The sequence below is a fragment of the Rhinatrema bivittatum genome, chromosome 8, assembly GCF_901001135.1.
Source record: "Rhinatrema bivittatum chromosome 8, aRhiBiv1.1, whole genome shotgun sequence".
Taxonomy (NCBI): Eukaryota; Metazoa; Chordata; class Amphibia; order Gymnophiona; family Rhinatrematidae; genus Rhinatrema; species Rhinatrema bivittatum.
This window is the reverse complement of record NC_042622.1, coordinates 235,242,628-235,261,056: the sequence shown is the minus strand read 5'-3', so window position 1 is coordinate 235,261,056 and position 18,429 is coordinate 235,242,628. Positions and strand designations below refer to the sequence as shown.

General features: G+C 46.2%; 1 protein-coding gene across 1 annotated transcript in view; it reads left to right on the top strand.

The window, feature by feature from the left end:
- Positions 1-18,429, top strand: part of ARHGEF18 (Rho/Rac guanine nucleotide exchange factor 18) — a 352,051-nt gene that overhangs the window by 152,549 nt on the left and 181,073 nt on the right. Inside the window, exons 8-10 of the mRNA XM_029614138.1 lie at positions 8,687-8,770; positions 12,556-12,661; positions 17,315-17,480. Of these exons, the coding sequence (XP_029469998.1) occupies positions 8,687-8,770; positions 12,556-12,661; positions 17,315-17,480 (356 nt within the window). The remainder of the gene's footprint in view (positions 1-8,686; positions 8,771-12,555; positions 12,662-17,314; positions 17,481-18,429) is intronic.

The following is an 18,429-nucleotide window of genomic DNA, read 5'->3' as shown; positions in this document are numbered from 1 at the left end:
TGCCAAATAGCCCTAGCTTCACTCGTGCAATGCAAGCACAGAGTCTGGGATTAGCACACGTGTAGCTACAGCTTTTAGTGTGTTCCAGTGTAGCAGAACTGTACACACATCACAGCTACTATTGTGTATGGTGTTCTGCTGCTGTGGAACACATTAAAAGCATGTGACTCTTTCCTGCATCATATTTAAACCCTTGTTTCAATGACCTTATAAATAATATACGCCAATAAGGGATAGTAACAACACATTGATGAGATTTTGCTACTAGCGATCTACATATCAAAAACCAAAGGCAGTGCAGGGGTGATAGGGAGTATAAGGAAATCTGCCTGGTCACAAGCAACTGCAGGCCTCATCCCTTTCTGCTCTTAGGCAGGGTGGATTTTCTATCCTCCACACTTCCAGGATTCCTCACTTGTCACACAGCAGGCTATATGAGCTTTACATATAAGCTACTTTCTGGGATGACACTGTATACTAGGAGGCTGCAAGTAGATTACATATATTTAAATCTCTCATACATAAAAAAAAAAAAAGTAAATGCAATTCCTGCCTTTTAGGTGAAATGAAGACAAATATAAGGGCCCTAATGTTTTCTCTTGTGGGGTCATTTGTGTTATTTCACCTAAGACCAGACAAGAGTTACATGTTCACTGTCTACCCTCTGGGCCTGGCACCTGCAGCTGAAAAATGATGCTCATTATAGATGAACAACACCAAGTGGCTAATGTACTTTTCAATTAGGTTTCTGACTAAAGAGCTATGTGATTACAGCATTAGGTGCTAGACCCAGAGAGAAGGCCCATTGTTTGGTCAGAGGTGATATATCTTCACAATGGAAGAGGCCAATGGTTTGTTATAGCTTTGCTAAGACATGAGCATAGCTATACAATCTATTGGTCACCAACAGAGTAAAGACATTGCTACATCACCTCTAGCCAAGCATTTCTACATCTATTCCATTTAACAGCATATGGAGGTGAACACTAGCTACATAAACCCCATTTCACATACATGTCCATGTACCAAATAGTTAGCAAAGAGTATGCTCTCTGGAGAAGGCAACATGAGCCACTTCTGAAGCTCCACAGTGAGGAGTTTCATGTTTTGTTCTTGCTGCTTTTCCTTGGGAGCATACAATTAGCTTTCTTTTTTAAGGCCTAGGCCGCATGGTCTTGCATGTGAGAAATTTGCCCAGTTGGAATGGCCAGAGGCACTATAGCATCCAAGGTCATAAGGGTCCCAGACCTCTAACTGAGTGAAACCTTAAGATCAAAACCACACAATAAAAAGATGCAACAAGAAAGTACAGTTTCAAAATATGTGACCACTTTATTAAACAATATTTGTAGTCACAGCATTCAAAGCAATTCAACATCTTTGATAATCACATTCTGCAAGGCAAGTTTTTAAATAGCACATGACATTGTAACTGAAATAACCAGCACATTTGGTGGATATATGTACATACTTTGTTACAAATGGCAACACTACATATACATAAAAATGATCTTATCCTTAGGCAAAATGATTATTACAGCAAAGAACCTAGGAAGTGGAAGTGACAACCCAATTTCTACAGTACAGCTGAAATGTCATAGCTGATGCCAGCACAACAAAGTGATGGCAAGATAAGGCCCAGACAGTCCATGTTAAGAGTGCACTCAAATGGGACTGCAGAGGGCCATGGCAGCAAAGTTTGAGATAAGGCCCAGACAGTCCATGTTGAAAGAGTACACTCAGATGGGACTGTAAAGAGCCACAGCAGAAAAGTTGACATAGCAGGCAGCAGGACCAGGAATGGAAAAGGCAGTATGGAGACATGATGAGCGGAGACACCAACACATGAGATGAATCACCAGCAGCATGATGAGATGAGACACCAGCAGCAGGATGAGATGAGACATCAGCAGGACCATGACTGGAGTCTGCAGCAAGGAGGTAGGACTATGGGCAGAGCATAGATGAGGACATAAGAAGGAAGCAGTAGAACAACACTGGCTGACAGTAGACAATCCACATCAGCAAACTGGCACAGGAACTCTGTACACAGGACAGACCTAGCAGTCTTCTTCCATCTAGCTGACACAGGAACTTTGTAGATAGGACGGGGCCAGCAGTCTTCTTCCATCTAGCTGGCACATGAATTCTGTAGATAGTATGGACCCAGCTGTCTTTTTCCATCTAGCCAGCACAGGAACTCAAATGGGACTGCAAAGGGCTCAGGACAGGCCTGACTTGGTTGGAAATGTCATCTTTTAGTGCAGTTTTTGAGGGTTTGCACCAGTGTGCTTCATGGCCTTTTTCCTCCCTAGGGCTTGTTGCTGACTCGGTGTGGCATTTCTTTTGGAGGCCCACCCCTGGCCCAGTCTGCTAGCTGGGGCCTGCTCTGCAGAGTGGACTCCTGTGAGAATGGGGATGACACAGGTGCAGGCTGTGGCAGATGCTGAATGATTTGCAGTACCACTGTGGCCAAATTGTTGATTGATGTAGCCAGTGTGGTATAGCCCTGTGTAATTGCCACAGTTCGCTGCTCTACAGCATGGGTGTTCTGTACCTGAGCCCTCCTCAATCAGACCAACTCTGCCCATATATGGTGTAACTGCAGCCCATGCCTCCTCTTGATATGGTCAAGTGTGGCATGCAGAGTTGGATCCACTATTGGTGGTGCTGCTTGTAGTAGGGTTGCAGGTTGCTGAAGTGGTATCTGTGGCTGCAAAGCTGGCATTACTGGGTTCATGGGCTGAGCTTGTTGGGTGTCGTCACTCCACAAGATCCCGCAGGACATGTGGAGTGCTGGAGGCAGCTGGTGACTGTGCATGTTCTTCCCATGGCGGGGCAGTATCTTCCAAGAATCTGAATAGGTTGAGGTTCGCATCAAGGGGTATGGGCGACACAAGGTGTTCAAGTAGCTGCTGCTTCTGCTCCTCCTCCTCTTCCTCCATCCACAGTGTCTCGGCATCCATCAGAAAAGGGCCACTGAGACCTTCTGCTGCACTGCTGGGACCTGGGGCTTCCTGGGTGAGAGCAGTGGAATCAAAGAAGAAGATATAAGTATGAATGCTAAAAAGGGCACATTTACAGGTGATATGACTTACCGGCCCTGGCTTGCGTAGTGACCAGGGCCTCTCCATGCCCTCAAAGATGTCTAGTCCCAGCCACTGAATGAGCCGCTCCTCCATTGGCATGAGGATGATGGGGCATGGGGCTCCTCCTCTAGTCTGGCACATGTATTTGTTCCTGCTGGCCACTTTATTGTTCAACTGCACCTTGATGTCCCTGTAGCTGTGGGCCACCTGCTCTCCAGTCCTCTTGATGCTGCTCTGTCTGGATATGGCCTATGCGAAGGTCCACCATATCTGGCCCATGGTAGCCCTGGAAAGCTTTGCAGCCCGGTTGCCGAAGAGCATATTGTAATTCTCCAGGGCCACGGCGATGAGTTGCTTGTTATCCTCCACGTGGAACTTACTTACTTACTTACTTACGTATTTATTTATTTATTTAAAGGCTTTTATATACCGGAGTTCATGCACTTGTGCATACCACTTCGGTTTACACTCCTAAAGCTCCATGTCCTGGTTTTAAATGCCCGCCCTATCCCCCCACTGCAAGCAGAGAGTAAAACCAGGACCGGCTCAGCCTGCCCCTATTTGCCCCCTACAAACATGTCATTGTGAGAATGAATCCTTCAGATTACCTGCTTGCCCAGAAATTTACCCAGTGATGTTCCAAATATCTGCTCACGTGAATTAACCTTTTTTTAAAAATGCACTCTTATAGTCAATGTTCCCTCTAATTTTTTGTAGGCTGTGCATGAATAAAGTTCTCCTGTGCAACACAGTGTACACATTACACAGAACATGAATGAATAAAGTTCTCCTGTGCAACACAGTGTACACATTACACAGAACATGAATAAAGTTCTCCTGTGCAACACAGTGTACACATTACACAGAACAAGGAACAGAAAATTACATCAAACAGACTGAACAATTAAACAAATATACAATTACATCCAACAATTGGGTATAAATAACATGGCTAACTTAGTAGGAACTTAGAGTTTGAGGTAAAGGAGAGAAATAGTACCAAGTGGTAACAGAACAATGTTAATGGCTAAATAATAAATATAAATAGTAAATACAAATTCTTATAATAAATACAGGTGTTTACAGATTACAGTCTTCATGAAAAGTTTACGTCTACAGAATAGGGTTAAGTAAATAAGAACTGGCGGTTATTTCTATAGGAGTGAAGACTTCAAAAACTGAGGTTACATCTGGATTAAGAGGTATTGGTGTAGCATGCTCAAATATTTAATGATTTGGAATTGTGAGACCAAGGATAAAATTAGGAGTTGTTTGATATGATTATAAAAGCGAGAATGATTCAAATTCTGGGATGTGGTTCTGAGCTAGACCTTTAAGTGTAGGCTTTTGTAAAGAGCCAGGTCTTGAGTTTCTTTTTGAATGTTCGAGTACACGTTTCGAGGCGAATGTCCGTGGGGAGGGCATTCCAATGAAGGGGGTTGGCAGTCGAGAATGCACGTTTCTTGAGTGAGGACTTGGCTGAAGGTACGTGTAAGGTGCCTAAGTATCTGTTTCTGATTGGTCTTGAAGACTCGTGTAGGCGAAGTGGAAGGCTTAGATCTAGCGACGTTTGTGAATGGATGTTCTTGCGTGTTATAGTTAGCACTTTGAAAATGATTCTGGATCTGATGGGGAGCCAGTGTAAGTGTTTTAGTATGGGTGTTATGTGTTCACTTCTGCTGGTGTTAGTAAGAATCCTTGCGGCGGAGTTCTGCAACATTTGTAGAGGTTTTGTGGTTATGGTTGGAAGGTCTATAAGCAGAGAGTTGCAGTAATCGATCTTGGAAAATAGTATTGTTTGGAGGACTGTTCTGAAGTCCTGAAAATGCAGGAGAGGTTTCAGCTTTTTCAGAATATGTAGTTTATAATAGCATTCTTTCGTTGTGTTCTTGACAAATTCTTTGAGGTTCAGCCTTTTGTCTAAGGTGACCCCCAGGTCTCTTACTTGAGTGGAATTGATCATTGGTGGTGAGGTTAGGTTGTTGGTAGGCTGAAGGTTCTCATCTGGAGTGATAAGCAAAAGTTCTGTTTTTGACGTATTAAGTACTAGGTTAAGGCTAGATAGGAGTGAGTTTATGGACTGTAGACAATTGTTCCAGAAGTTGATGGTGCTGGAGATGGAGTCAGTGATTGGCAGCAGAATCTGAACATCGTCTGCGTATATGAAGTGTGTGACCTTAAGACTTGAGAGTAGATGACATAGGGGGAGAAGATAGATGTTAAAGAGGGTGGGGGAGAGAGAGGATCCTTGGGGAACTCCGAAAGAGGATTTGACCGAGAGGGAATCCTTGTTGCTGATTCTGACCTTGAAAGTCCTATTGTGTAGGAAGGATCTGAACCATTCCAGGGCTGATCCTGAGATGCCTATGTCTGAGAGCCGGTCGATCAGGATAGAGTGTTTTACGGTATCAAACGCAGCTGATAGGTCGAGGAGAATCAGGAGGTATGGGGTCTTTTCTCCAGACCTACGAGGACTCTGTCAGTTAGAGAGGTTAGGAGGGATTCCGTACTAAGGGATTTGCGGAATCCGAATTGGGCTGTTGTGAGTATTTTATGCTCTTCTAGGTATTCAGATAACTGTTTGTTGACTATCCTCTCCATAAGTTTGGCTACAAATGGAAGGTTAGCTATGGGGCGAAAATTAGCTGGGTCTGTAGGGTCCAAGTTGGGTTTTTTGAGGAGAGGTTTGAGGGTGGCTAGTTTCAGGATGTCTGGTACTAGTCCTTGGGTTAGCTTTTTATATACCGGCATTCGTAGGACACATCATGTCGGTTTACATGTAACTGTGAAAGGAAATTACAATGAACGCTGATAGCAGTTTAACTAGATAACATAAGAAAGTACATATTAAAGAGATGAGTAACGAGCAAGGAAGATTATGTTGTACATATTGGATATTTAACTTATCCGAAAATTAAATTAAATAAGCTTAAGTGAAAAAAGAAAAAAAACTTGTGAAACTTAAACTTGTGAAACTTGTAGGCACGCAGAGGCAGATGAACTGCTGCCTGGCTGCCGGAGGATTGGGTTGCCACTTCCACTTCTGGAGAGGTGGTGTCACCCTCCTGACTCTCGCTCCCATTCCCCACTGCCCTCCCTTCCTTCCCCCCCCCTCCTGCACCTGCCCTGACAACTTCCCTTCCCTCTGTCCTCTCTTTCTAGCCCTACCCTCACAACCTCCCTCCACACTCACCTGCTTAGACCCCTCCCGCTCCCTCCTTTTGCTATCCCTTCCCTCCTCCCTATCTCTTCTCCTACTGTCCATTCTCCTCCTACCATTCCTTCCCTCCGCCTCCCTCCTATCCTCTCCTCACAGCCCTCTCTCTCCCAATGCCTTCCATGGTCCATCCTCTCCCTTTCCACTCCTCTCCTCACCAGTCCTCTTCACTCCTCAACACAAAGGGACAGTCAGACAAATGCACAAAAACTAAGATTCTTCTTTCACACACAGATAAACACAATAGACAAAGGTAAAGGTTAACAGATGATAAGCAAGAAACAGGACAACACAATCAGGTAATTGAATCTAGAACCCCAACTATTTCTCCAACTATGCATCAGCTACTCACCAAACTCCTCTCCTTCTCTAACTCCTGACACACCCTCAAAGAGGCAGTGCAGGAAGCCGGTATATATAAACAAAGAAAATAATGCGGCATTCGTAAAATGATGTGTGATGCGTAAAATGACCAGTGACACAACAGTACATTGCGCCATGCCATATTTATATACATGATACAGTAGTTTGTTAATTTCTCTAACCACGCCCATCTTTTTATCGCGGGATGCTAATGTGCCATACTTCTGATATTTTTATCGTGGATTGATGAATCTAGGTGTAAGTTACATAAAAGGCCAGCTTTGAATATTGACCTCCTTCTGCATATACAATATTTCATATTTGTTTGTTCTCCCATGTTGTAAGAATAGGGATTTTCACTACTTTTCCATAGTCACTTACAGGTACATTTTAAGCAGCCGCTTACATGTATATGTGGACTGCACGCAAGCAACGTGAATTTTAAGAAGCTGGGAAGTATGTGCGTACCTTCCTGTTTGAGGGTCAAGAATAAGGAGTGGGACATGGATGTTCTGGGGTGGGACCAAGACTTAGGGATGCGATCCCTGAATTTTGCAAGGCTGAACATGGCAATGTGTTCCATGTTACCTGCTTAACTTTAATTCTGGTCCTGATGAGGCACAAGTCAGGAGATTTTGAGCCAGAGGGATCCTGAACACTGGGGGGAGAGAGAGAGCAAGAGAGCGAGAGCCTCTGTTAGAGAGACGATCTGACACTCTATAGATCTCCCACTGTAAGAGGGGCACTTTCAACTCAGGGTGAGTTTTGGGGGGGAGCAGTGTTACATTAGTCTGCCTAGGGTGCAAGGGTCTGTAGACCCTTGTAACACTGCCCCCCCAAAACCCACCCACCCTGAGTTGAAAGTTCCCCTCTTACAGTGGGATATGTATAGAGTGTCAGATTCTCTCTCTAATAGGTTCTCTCTCTCTCTCTTTCTCTCCCCCACCCTCCATATGGGATATTTTAAATGATGCACACAATGTAAAATTAAGCGTATCATTGCTTGTGTGCCCAATATGCTCGTTTATGGGTTGCATGTGCGTTCCTTTTAAAATTTACCTGTTAGAGTTTATGCACTGTATTGTCACAACAAGCAGTGTTCCCAGTAAGCTGTAGACGCGCACAGAGGAACACACAAGCACGCTCAAGAAAAGGAAAATAGCATGGAGTTTCAAAGACACTGCACCCAAATGTGTACACTGTGTTGCACAGGAGAACTTTATTCATGCACAGCCTACAAAAAATTAGAGGGAACATTGACTATAAGAGTGCATTTTTAAAAAAAGGTTAATTCACGTGAGCAGATATTTGGAACATCACTGGGTAAATTTCTGGGCAAGCAGGTAATCTGAAGGATTCATTCTCACAATGACATGTTTGTAGGGGGCAAATAGGGGCAGGCTGAGCCGGTCCTGGTTTTACTCTCTGCTTGCAGTGGGGGGATAGGGTGGGCATTTAAAACCAGGACATGGAGCTTTAGGAGTGAGGCTCCTCTGTTTATATATGATTAATGGGATGTGTTGCTGCTTTCTAAGCTAAAGAGATCTGCCAAGTGTCTTTAATCCAGATACTCATTAATAAAAAAAGGGGAAGAGTAATGGAAATAAAACCAATCAGTCTCTGCTATATTTACAAATTTTCAGTGTTATTAGACGCAGTGGAATCTAGATAAATATGGAAAATAATCGAGTGAGTGCAGTGTTACTCAGATGTCTTCCAAGAGACATGTCACATTTGTAAAAATGATGTGCTTTCTGGATTGCAGGACATTACATACTTTATTGCTAAACTAAAAAAAATAAATAAATTTTCCCTGGGATGCACCATGAGATTGAGTACCTGGCACTTGCCTGCCTCTGGCTCCCATACTTTCCAATTTTTTTTTTCCAGAGATTCATGACGGGTTCCCCAGTCTAGTGTGTATTTTCTGTAGATTTTTTAAACCCATGGCTGGGTTTGCTCTCTAAAAGAGTGACTCCTATCAGTATCCCCATCACATCCATTTCTCTCTCCACAGAGCTAAGCAACGAGTCCTTTCACCTCAGGGGACTGAGGAATCCAAGCAGAACCTGACCTGGTTTGAGTTCCTCTTGGACGAGGAGTGAGTGAGCGTACCTGCCGGCTTGTGGGGGGGTTTGTTCCCAATTGGGCTGCCGACTCACCCAGGTGATCCCAGCGAGGCAGCTCCAAGTCCTGGTCTTGCCTCCAGGGCATGCATGGAGGTGAGGTTCCTATTCATGTTAGGAGAGCTCAGAACTATATCTCCATGCATGCCAAGGGGCAAGACCAGGCTTGGATCAGTCTCTCTGGATTCACCAGCAGGCTGAGTTGGCAGCTCTAGTTCCGAGGTAACTATAAGAGTGCACAGACTGCGTTAAGGTGCTGATAATGGGGGAGGGAATTGGAGCAAAACTAGAACAGACTCTGAACTGGCTTCAGAGTGGCTCTATTCAGTATTGTGACCGGTCTCTGTTGATTTGACCTCTTTTGACCTGGATCAGATGTGAACATTTGCACACTCCAGGTTTGATTTTCATAGACACAAATAAAACCCTTTTTTATGCATGTAAGTGGCATTTTGAAAATCAGTTGATGGCCAAGTGTGTGTAAAGGTACACAGGTAATACGGTTTCATACATACTTATCTGCACACTTGGGACAGGTATTTCGGGGGGGGGGGGGATAGTTGGCAGTGGAGTAGTGACTTACATGCACACTAGTTTATTTTAAAGTCAAATCTATTTTCATTGGCAATAGAAAAAAAGTTTATATCAAAGTATATAATTGTTCCTTTTACATACCATGTCATTATCAAGAGTAACAACAATATAACAAGCCACTTTAATCCCCCTCTACCCCAAACCGATCAGTCACAAGCTTGGGTTCTTCCACTCCCTCCCAGAACAGTTAATAGTCATTCAGAGTTAAAATCCTCACCTTAGGTGGCAAGATTTGAACATACGGGTCCCAAATGGCCAGCGTGACTTGCTTTTTCCTAGGGTTATCATCCTTGTGTTGCGGTTCTGGCCGCAAGCACCGTGGCCAGGCCCTTACCTCCGGATTCCCAGACCTGCTTCCGCTTCCAGAGGCCTGGTTTGCGGCATCCCCGCTGGGGCTGTGCTGCTGCGAGCCCTCCCATGGGCGCATGCGTGCGCCACTTGGGCGCTTTTCTACGCCATTTCCTGCCAGTGGTGACTCCACCCAACTCCTGACATCAGATGCCGCGGCCTTGATAAGCCGGCCGCGGCCATCCAGTCTTTGCCTTGCAATGGGTTAGCCTCCCGGTTTCCTGTTGCGCTGTGCCCCGGAGTGACTCGCTTCGCTTCGTTGCTCCGTTCCTGCTACAGTACCTGCTTGGTTCCAGTACCCGAACCCAGTTACAGTATTGCTACTGTCCTAGTCTGGTTCCAATTACCTGTCCTGGTCCACAACCTGCCTAAGTCCCAGGGGTCAGGCCCCTACGGGCTCCTCCCAGGGGGGGGCTTCGGCTTCCAAGGGTGAAGCCACCTAAGTCCCAGCAGTTGGGCTCCTACGGGCTCCTCCCAGGGGAGTACCAGCTTCCAGGGTGAAGAGCATCTACGTCCCGCCTGAGCATCTGCCTCCCGGCCTGCTATTCACTAGAGACATTGACCACCTTTCCCAGTCTCCAGCAGGTCGGCCCAAATGTCCACTAAACAGAGACTCCTATAACACCTTGGTCATCAAAAGTTCCATTGGAAGATTATGGGACTTCCTTCCTCCACTCTATAATCGATCGATCGTCCATTACAAAGAACAACCTTCTTTGCCAAAACAGAGGCCTTACTAGTCTATTTTTTAAAAGTATGCGCATAAATTACCCTGTACAAGTTATGCCCTACTTGGAGCAGGTGTCAATTTTTGTGAGGTAATTTGTGCAAGTGGTTGGCCAATTACCCAAGGATTTTCAAAGCAAACTTAACGCATGAAAGTTTGTTTTGGAAGTGTTTGGTAAAGCCTGCATATACAATTTACACACAGAACGGACAGAACGGACACAATAAAGTGGATTTTAAAACAAGCGTGTGTGCACCCATACGCGTGCATATTGGCGCGTGAGCAAGGATACGCTGGAATTTTTAATTATATGTGCACTTGCGCACATATGTTTTAAAATGCACGAACCACGCGCAAGTATGCTAATTTTAAGAGGATACTCGAGCACAGCTAATGCGCATATGTCTTTCATAGGACCTTGTCTGCTTGCACGTGCACGTGTCAGTGAATTTCAAAATATGCTTGTGCAAGGCACATTCCCAGTTTTGCAAGTAGCCCACCAGTTTGTCCAGTTAATACCGAGGCCTTTCAGACCTCTCTAATTCTTCATCCTACGTGCCCCCCTGTTGACCCAGACCCCTCAGCCTGTTCTATAAGCCCTAAAACTCGAGATCTACAGGCTTGCTCCTCATCGGGAGCAGCAGTAAAGTTACGCAGATATCTATCCATTTTAAAATTCGGAGATATGCGTGTAAGTCTCATCCCTGCTCCGGATTGCCCATGCCCTGCCTCTTCTCTGCCCCCTCATTCCTTACACACACACACGCACATATTTTGCAGCTTTTTAAAAACTAAGTTGATTGCCTGCAGCCCACGTATACACGTATGAGGTCATTTTTGCAGAAGCAACGCTTTTAAAATCGATCTGAATGTGAACTGTTTGAAGATTTCCTTCCCTGCGCATACATCCTATCTCCCAACATTTCCAGAAATCTGAGAGCAAACCCAGGTCTATGATTTTCCTGTAAAGTGTGTTTTGTCTTTTTGGGAGGTTGTTCTAGTTGGTTTATTTCAGTGGCTCAATTGATCCAAAGAAGGCGACTGTCCCTCAATTTAAAAGGAGCAGAGATGCTGCTGATCTGAAGCACCGCTCCAGCCATGAGGCAACTGTGCAAGGACTGGGTGCAAATGGGCAATCTTCCTTTGCTCCTCCAATACCTTAAATAAGCAGCGCCTCCTAGAGGCAGATCCAAAAAAGAGTTACTAAGGACATCTTTCCTCACCTGCAGAAAAAGGGTTTCTGTCCCATTTTTCCCATTGATTTCAGTGTGTGGACACTTATCTTTTCCTGATCAGTCTAAGTCTCCGTATTTCTCTCTGTTTCTTCTCCCACTGTGCCTGCCACCAAGATCCCTCTTCTCATCCTGAGTGTTTAGCCAACAGGAACTCACATTCCATAATTTGAGAGGAGAGGCATGGTTAAGAAATTGCTCTCCCCCCCCCCACCTCCGAAACAAAGATAATCAGAAGCACAGGCTAGTGGCAGCCATATTTAAATTCGATCCTCAAGCATTGTTTCTTAAAATAATTCAGAGAGGCCTGAGAACGACAGAATAAAAACATAAGACCCTGCCACGTTGAGTCTAGCCCAGCATCCTGCCTCCGACAGTGACAAGCAACAGGTGTTAAGATGAATTGTATAGATAACAGGGCATGAGAGTCTAGCAATTATGGTTTAAGGATAACCTGAAGTGACATCCTTGACTTACTAATCCCTTCCTGAAGCCAGTCCACTTCCTTGCCTTTGCTATGTCCTATGTCCAGGTAAATTCTCATTGGTTAGATGGCTTAACCCCTGGGGTAAAAGATCACTGCATTCCTCTCTCAGGTTTGGCCGAAATTCAGTGAGTACCTTATTCCCCGCTGCTGCTTTCAAGAAATAAATGTGATTCTAAGTTAGCGTCTTGGTTATAGAGACCAGTAGGGGGTTGTCCAGGTTGCACTGTAATGTATCACTGAAAATTGCCCTCATTGTGTGTTCAAGGCATTTCAGCCAAGGAGAGTAAGTTTCTTGCTGAGCTTGCTGGTAAGATTCCTTTCCGCTTCTCCCAGGTCTGCCTCTAGGAACTGGTCTCTCTTGGTTTATTTCAGGACGGAAGACAACGGAAAGAGCTACAAAGCTGAAAAGGGGACGAAGGTGAAGAGGCGGCTAAGCTCCCTGAAGAACCGAGTAACGGGATCCTGGCAGAAAGATAAGGTGAGAGAGTGGTGAGGGATTGCAAGCATGAAAAGACTTGTTCCGCTGCCTACAGATGTTCATGCCTTCACGCAAAAGGGGCCATGCGCCGCAGGGTTGAAAAGTTACTTCCTCCTTCCAAGGGATCCATTCATGAAATAGCGCTAAACACTGCTTGAAATCATATGATAGTGAAAAGGCTTGGATCATGCTAAACACCTTCTCCCTTCCCTCCCCAGAAAACAGGAACTTTAACTTTACCTGTTAAGAAGTAGCTATTTGGGAATAGCACGTCAGTGGGAATACACTTTGAGATGGTCAAATAGGGAAAATCTTGTGTGGGTTGCATTAAAATCCTACATATAAATGCATAATATATATACATATATAAAATATGAAATTGACCAAACATTTTCTCCTACATATGTAAAATAAAATAGCATGGACAATTAATGTATTTGCCTACATTATAATTAAAAAAAAAATCTATCGGGCCGATTTTAAATTTTAAGCACGCGGGGTACATTTGTGCCCGCTACCCGGCATGCACAAATGTACACCCGATTTTATAACATGTGCGCGCTGCCGCGCGCATGTTATAAAATCCAGGGTCGGCGCGCACAAGGGGGTGCACACTTGTGCACCTTGCGCGCGCTGAGCCCAAGGGTAGCCCCGATGGCTTTCCCCATTCCTTCCAAGGCCACTCCGAAATCACTCAAAGTGTATTCCCACTGACGTGCTATTTCTAAATAGCTACTTCCGAAATCAGAGCGGCCTTGGAGTGAACTTTTTTTTGCTCCCCCCACCATTCCCTCCCTTCCCCTATCTAACCCACCCCCCAGCCCTACCTAAATCCCCTCCACCTTATCTTGCTGAGTTACGCCTGCCTCTGGCGTAACTTGCGCGTGCCGGCTCGCCATCCCCCAGCACAGGCCGCTGTGCCGGAGGATTCGGCCCCGCCCCCAGACCGCCCATTTTTTAAAGCCCCGGGATATATGGGTGACCCGGGGCTTGTGCGCGCTACCGAGCCTATGCGCAGGGGTAGGTTTTCGGGGGTTACGCGCGTATCTTACGCGCATAACCCTTTGAAAATCTACCCCATGTAATTTTTTTGTAGTCAAGGGCTTTTTTTTTATCCCAAATAAAATTAAGATGGATTAAAAACTAATATGAAATATATTTTTAAAACTGTGAAATATATTTGAGTTTTACATCAATTCCATAAACAAAGAGAGAGTTGGAATCTGTTACGTAGCTGACTACAAAGCGCTGACTTTTCTCATACAAAAATATTTGAGGACCTTTAACACCTGATTCTGTTTTGGTCATGAGGGTCTGGGTTACAGTTTGTAATATTTGATCACCTGCAGCTGCTTCGCTCATTAGTGAATAACTGCAAGGATATTTCAGTTTGCGCTAATGTCAGATCTGAATGCATTTTCATAGGCATGAATGAAAATGAACAGTCTCAGGATAAGCCTGCAAGCCATGCATTTGGATTAAAAAAAAAAAGCTAGGCATGTCAGGAAATAATTTTGTAGGATCTTTTTATTCAGTGAAGAAGATAATTTTACTGCACGGTAATGTGGGAAGGTACGTGTATTGTCCTTTTAGGAAATGACCCTATGGTGTCAAAGAAATTTGCTTAGGGTGGGAGCCTTTCAGTTTTCTAAGTCTGAGGGTCCCAAACAAGTAAAGGAAGGAGCTGAGCTTGAGTTTTGGGAAACCAGTGGCAGTGGATTCATAAAATATGTTGCTTTTGTGAAACACTTTTGAGCTCTATGTGAACTTCAGAAATGTGCAATAAACTTAGCTTGCCATGTAGACGAAAACACCAAACAGGCACAGCTAGCCTATTCCTCAGATTGACTTCTCTGCATCCACATGACACCCACCTGTTCCCCACTCTCTGCCGATGTCATCTGATATTTTGGGGGCACCTGCAACCAGTCAGTGTTAGAACTGGAAGAAGAGGTAGAATTAAGAGTGCGCCACATAGCTGGTTAGAGTACAGGCAGATGAGAAAGTCTGTAGATTACTGCCTGGGGAAGAGAGCCCAAGTAGCTGGGAGAGCCCTTCTATTGGTCAGAGGGTGTGAGAGGGAGCACAGGCAGCTAGGAGAGCCCTTCTATTGGTCAGAGGCTGTGAGAGGGAGCACAGGCAGCTGGGAGAGCCCTTCTATTGGTTGGAGGCTGTGAGAAGGAGCACAGGAAGCAGGGAGAGCTTTTCTGTTGGTTAGAGGCTACAGCACTGGCAGCTGGCCTCTATTTTACATTTTGCTGCTGGCCAGGGGCAAATGGTTTAACTGGTAGATACCTTTCTAGTGTGGCACTCCATGGGATGTGGAACCACAGATTGGTTTTGTTCTGCTCATTGTGGTATCTACCTGTAAAAATAGGCACAGGCAGCTGGGAGAGCCCTTCCATTGGTTAGAGGCCATAGCACAGGCAGTTGGGAGATTCCTTCTATTGGTTGGAGGCTATAGCACAAGCACCTGGGAGAGCTTCTCTATTAGTTAGAGGCTATAGCACAGGCAGTTGGGAGAGCCCTTCCATTGATTGGAGGCTATAGCACAGGCATTTGGGACAATCCTTCTATTGGTTGGAGGCTATACCACAGGCAGTTGGGAGAGCCCTTCCATTGATTGGAGGCTATAGCACAGGCATTTGGGACAATCCTTCTATTGGTTGGAGGCTATAACACAGGCAGCTGGGAGAGCTTCTCTATTGGTTAGACGCTATAGCACAGGCAGCTGGGAGATTCCTTCTCTTGATTGGAGGCTATAGCACAGGCAGCTGGTAGAGTCCTTCTGTTGGTCAGAGGGTATAGCACAGGCAGCTGGGAGAGCTTCTCTATTGGTTAGAGGCTATAGCACAGGCAGCTGGGAGAGTCCTTCTATTGGTTGGAGGCCACAGCCCAGGCAGCTGGGAGAGTCTTTCCATTTGTCAGAGGCTATAGCACAGGCACCTGGGAGAGTTTCTCTATTGGTTAGAGGCTATACCACAGGTAGCTGGTAGAGTCTTTCTATTGGTTGGAGACTATAGCACAGGCAGCTGGGAGAGTCCTTCTGTTGGTTAGAGGCTACAGCACAGGCAGCTGGGGGAGAGCTTCTCTGTTGGTTAGAGGCTATAGCACAGGCAGCTGGGAGAGCTTCTCTATTGGTTAGAGGCTATAGCACAGGCAGCTGGGAGAGCTTCTCTATTGGTTAGAGGCTATAGCACAGGCAGCTGGGAGAGTCCTTCTATTGGTTAGAGGCTATAGCACAGGCAGCTGGGGGAGAGCTTCTCTATTGGTTAGAGGCTATAGCACAGGCAGCTGGGAGAGCTTCTCTATTGGTTAGAATCTATAGCACAGGCAGCTGGGATAGCTTCTCTGTTGGTTAGAGGCTATAGCTCAGGCAGCTGGGAGAGTCCTTCTATTGGTCGGAGGCTATAGCACAGGCAGCTGGGAGATCTTCTCTATTGGTTAGACGCTATAGCACAGGCAGCTGGGGGAGAGCTTCTCTATTGATTAGAGGCTATAGCACAGGCAACTGGGAGCGCTTCTCTATTGGTTAGAATCTATAGCACAGGCAGCTGGAATAGCTTCTCTGTTGGTTAGAGGCTATAGCACAGGCAGCTGGAAGAGTCCTTCTATTGGTTGGAGGCCACAGCCCAGGCAGCTGGGAGAGTCTTTCCATTTGTCAGAGGCTATAGCACAGGCATCTGGGAGAGCTTCTCTATTGGTTAGAGGCTATACCACATGTAGCTGGTAGAGTCTTTCTATTGGTTGGAGACTATAGCACAGGCAGCTGGGAGAGCTTCTCTATTGGTTAGAGGCTATAGCACAGGCAACTGGGAGAGCTTCTCTATTGGTTAGAGGCTATAGCACAGGCAGCTGGGGGAGAGCTTCTCTATTGGTTAGAGGCTATAGCACAGGCAGCTGGGAGAGTCCTTCTGTTGGTTAGAGGCTACAGCACAGGCAGCTGGGAGAGCTTCTCTATTGGTTAGAGGCTATAGCACAGGCAACTGGGAGAGCTTCTCTATTGGTTAGAGGCTATAGCACAGGCAGCTGGGGGAGAGCTTCTCTATTGGTTAGAGGCTATAGCACAGGCAACTGGGAGAGCTTCTCTATTGGTTAGAGGCTATAGCACAGGCAGCTGCGAGAGCCCTTCTATTGGTTGGAGGTTATAGCACAGGCAGCTGGGAAAGCTTCTCTATTGGTTAAAGGCTATAGCACATGCAGCTGGGAGAGCTTCTCTATTGGTTAGAGGCTATAACACAGGCAGCTGGGAGAGCCCTTCTATTGGTCGGAGGCTATAGCACAGGCAGCTGGAAGAGCTTCTCTATTGGTTGGAGGCCATAGCACAGGCAGCTGGGAGAGCTGCTCTATTGGTTAGAGGCTGTGGGAGGGAGCACAGGCAGCTGGGAGAACTCTGCTTTCAACAACATCAGCAAGAAGAGGAAAACACAACTCTTCAATACTCAAACTCCAGAATGTCTTTATTTGTTCTGCCAAAGCTCAAACTCATTAAGTCCTAGTTTCATAACATTTGGCCAGGACAGTTTCTGCCATCCCAACCAGCATAAAGTAAAGTAAACCTCTTCAGAGAGAGCTCTATATTTTGTGTTCATAGTGCTGAGTCTGTCTTTCGTCTGTTTCCTTCCTCCCCCTCTCCTCTCTCTTTCCCTTTAGGGTAAGAACAAAGAGCCGCAGAGAGAGAAAGAAAAGGAAAAAGAACCGAGGGAGAGCTGGGACTCTCCGCACAGCCACCGCCTGGTGGCGGGATCGTTTTCCAGCAGCACCCACTGCACGCTCTGCGGCAAACCCCTCCCGAGCAAGCATGGGCTGCAGTGCATGTGTGAGTACAGCGCACCCCCCTCCCCCACCTCGCTCGCGGGGCTGCAGTGCATGTGTGAGTACAGCGCACCCCCCTCCCCCAGCCCGCTCGCGGGGCTGCAGTGCATGTGTGAGTACAGCGCACCCCCCTCCCCCAGCCCGCTCGCGGGGCTGCAGTGCATGTGTGAGTACAGCGCACCCCCCTGCCCCCAGCCCGCTTGCGGGGCTGCCTCACCATTCTGCACGGCTTTGAAAGGCTTCCCACGCCCACACATTGAACTGGGGTTTTCTGGGTTTTTTTAGATTTGGTGAATAAAATGAAAAGGCTACCAATAAGGATCCCCCCCCCCCCCTTGTTAGAATACAGTAAGATACAGAATGACCTTAGAATGTGACGGCAGGCTAGCACCTTGGGGGGGGGGGTCTTGCCGTCTGTCCCTCTCCCCTAACTCCTGCCACCCCACACACCCTGCGTTATTTCCAGCTGTTATCAAGCCAGGGAAAGGGGATCTTGAAAGCACCCTTCCCCCAGGAGCAGTCTGTATGCGGGGCCTGCGTTTGTGTCGATGACCTGTACCTTCGGGGGCCTCCTACGTTTAACATTCTGCGCAAAAATACTTTCATGTAGCTATTCAGCTACTTCGCCAGGAAAACGAGATGCTACCCCCAACCCCTTAGCCAACAACCTTAGAGGACAGTCACGCTCAGGGCTGAGAGGAGGAAGGTAAAGCCATCACAGCTGTACTGGGTCCATCCCCCCATCCCCCTAAATTACGAGACCCATATTTATAAAAAGAAATGCCAAAGCAATATAATTGATAATTGCTTTCGATGCCTCTGGAAACAGAGTTGCCCAAGTGTCTTCAGACACTGATTTCAGTGTAATAAGTGATAAGTCTCATAGACACAAGACCACACATTAGCAAACAGAAGACGTCTGGTCTGTGAGCATAAGGAATTCAGTGTCACGG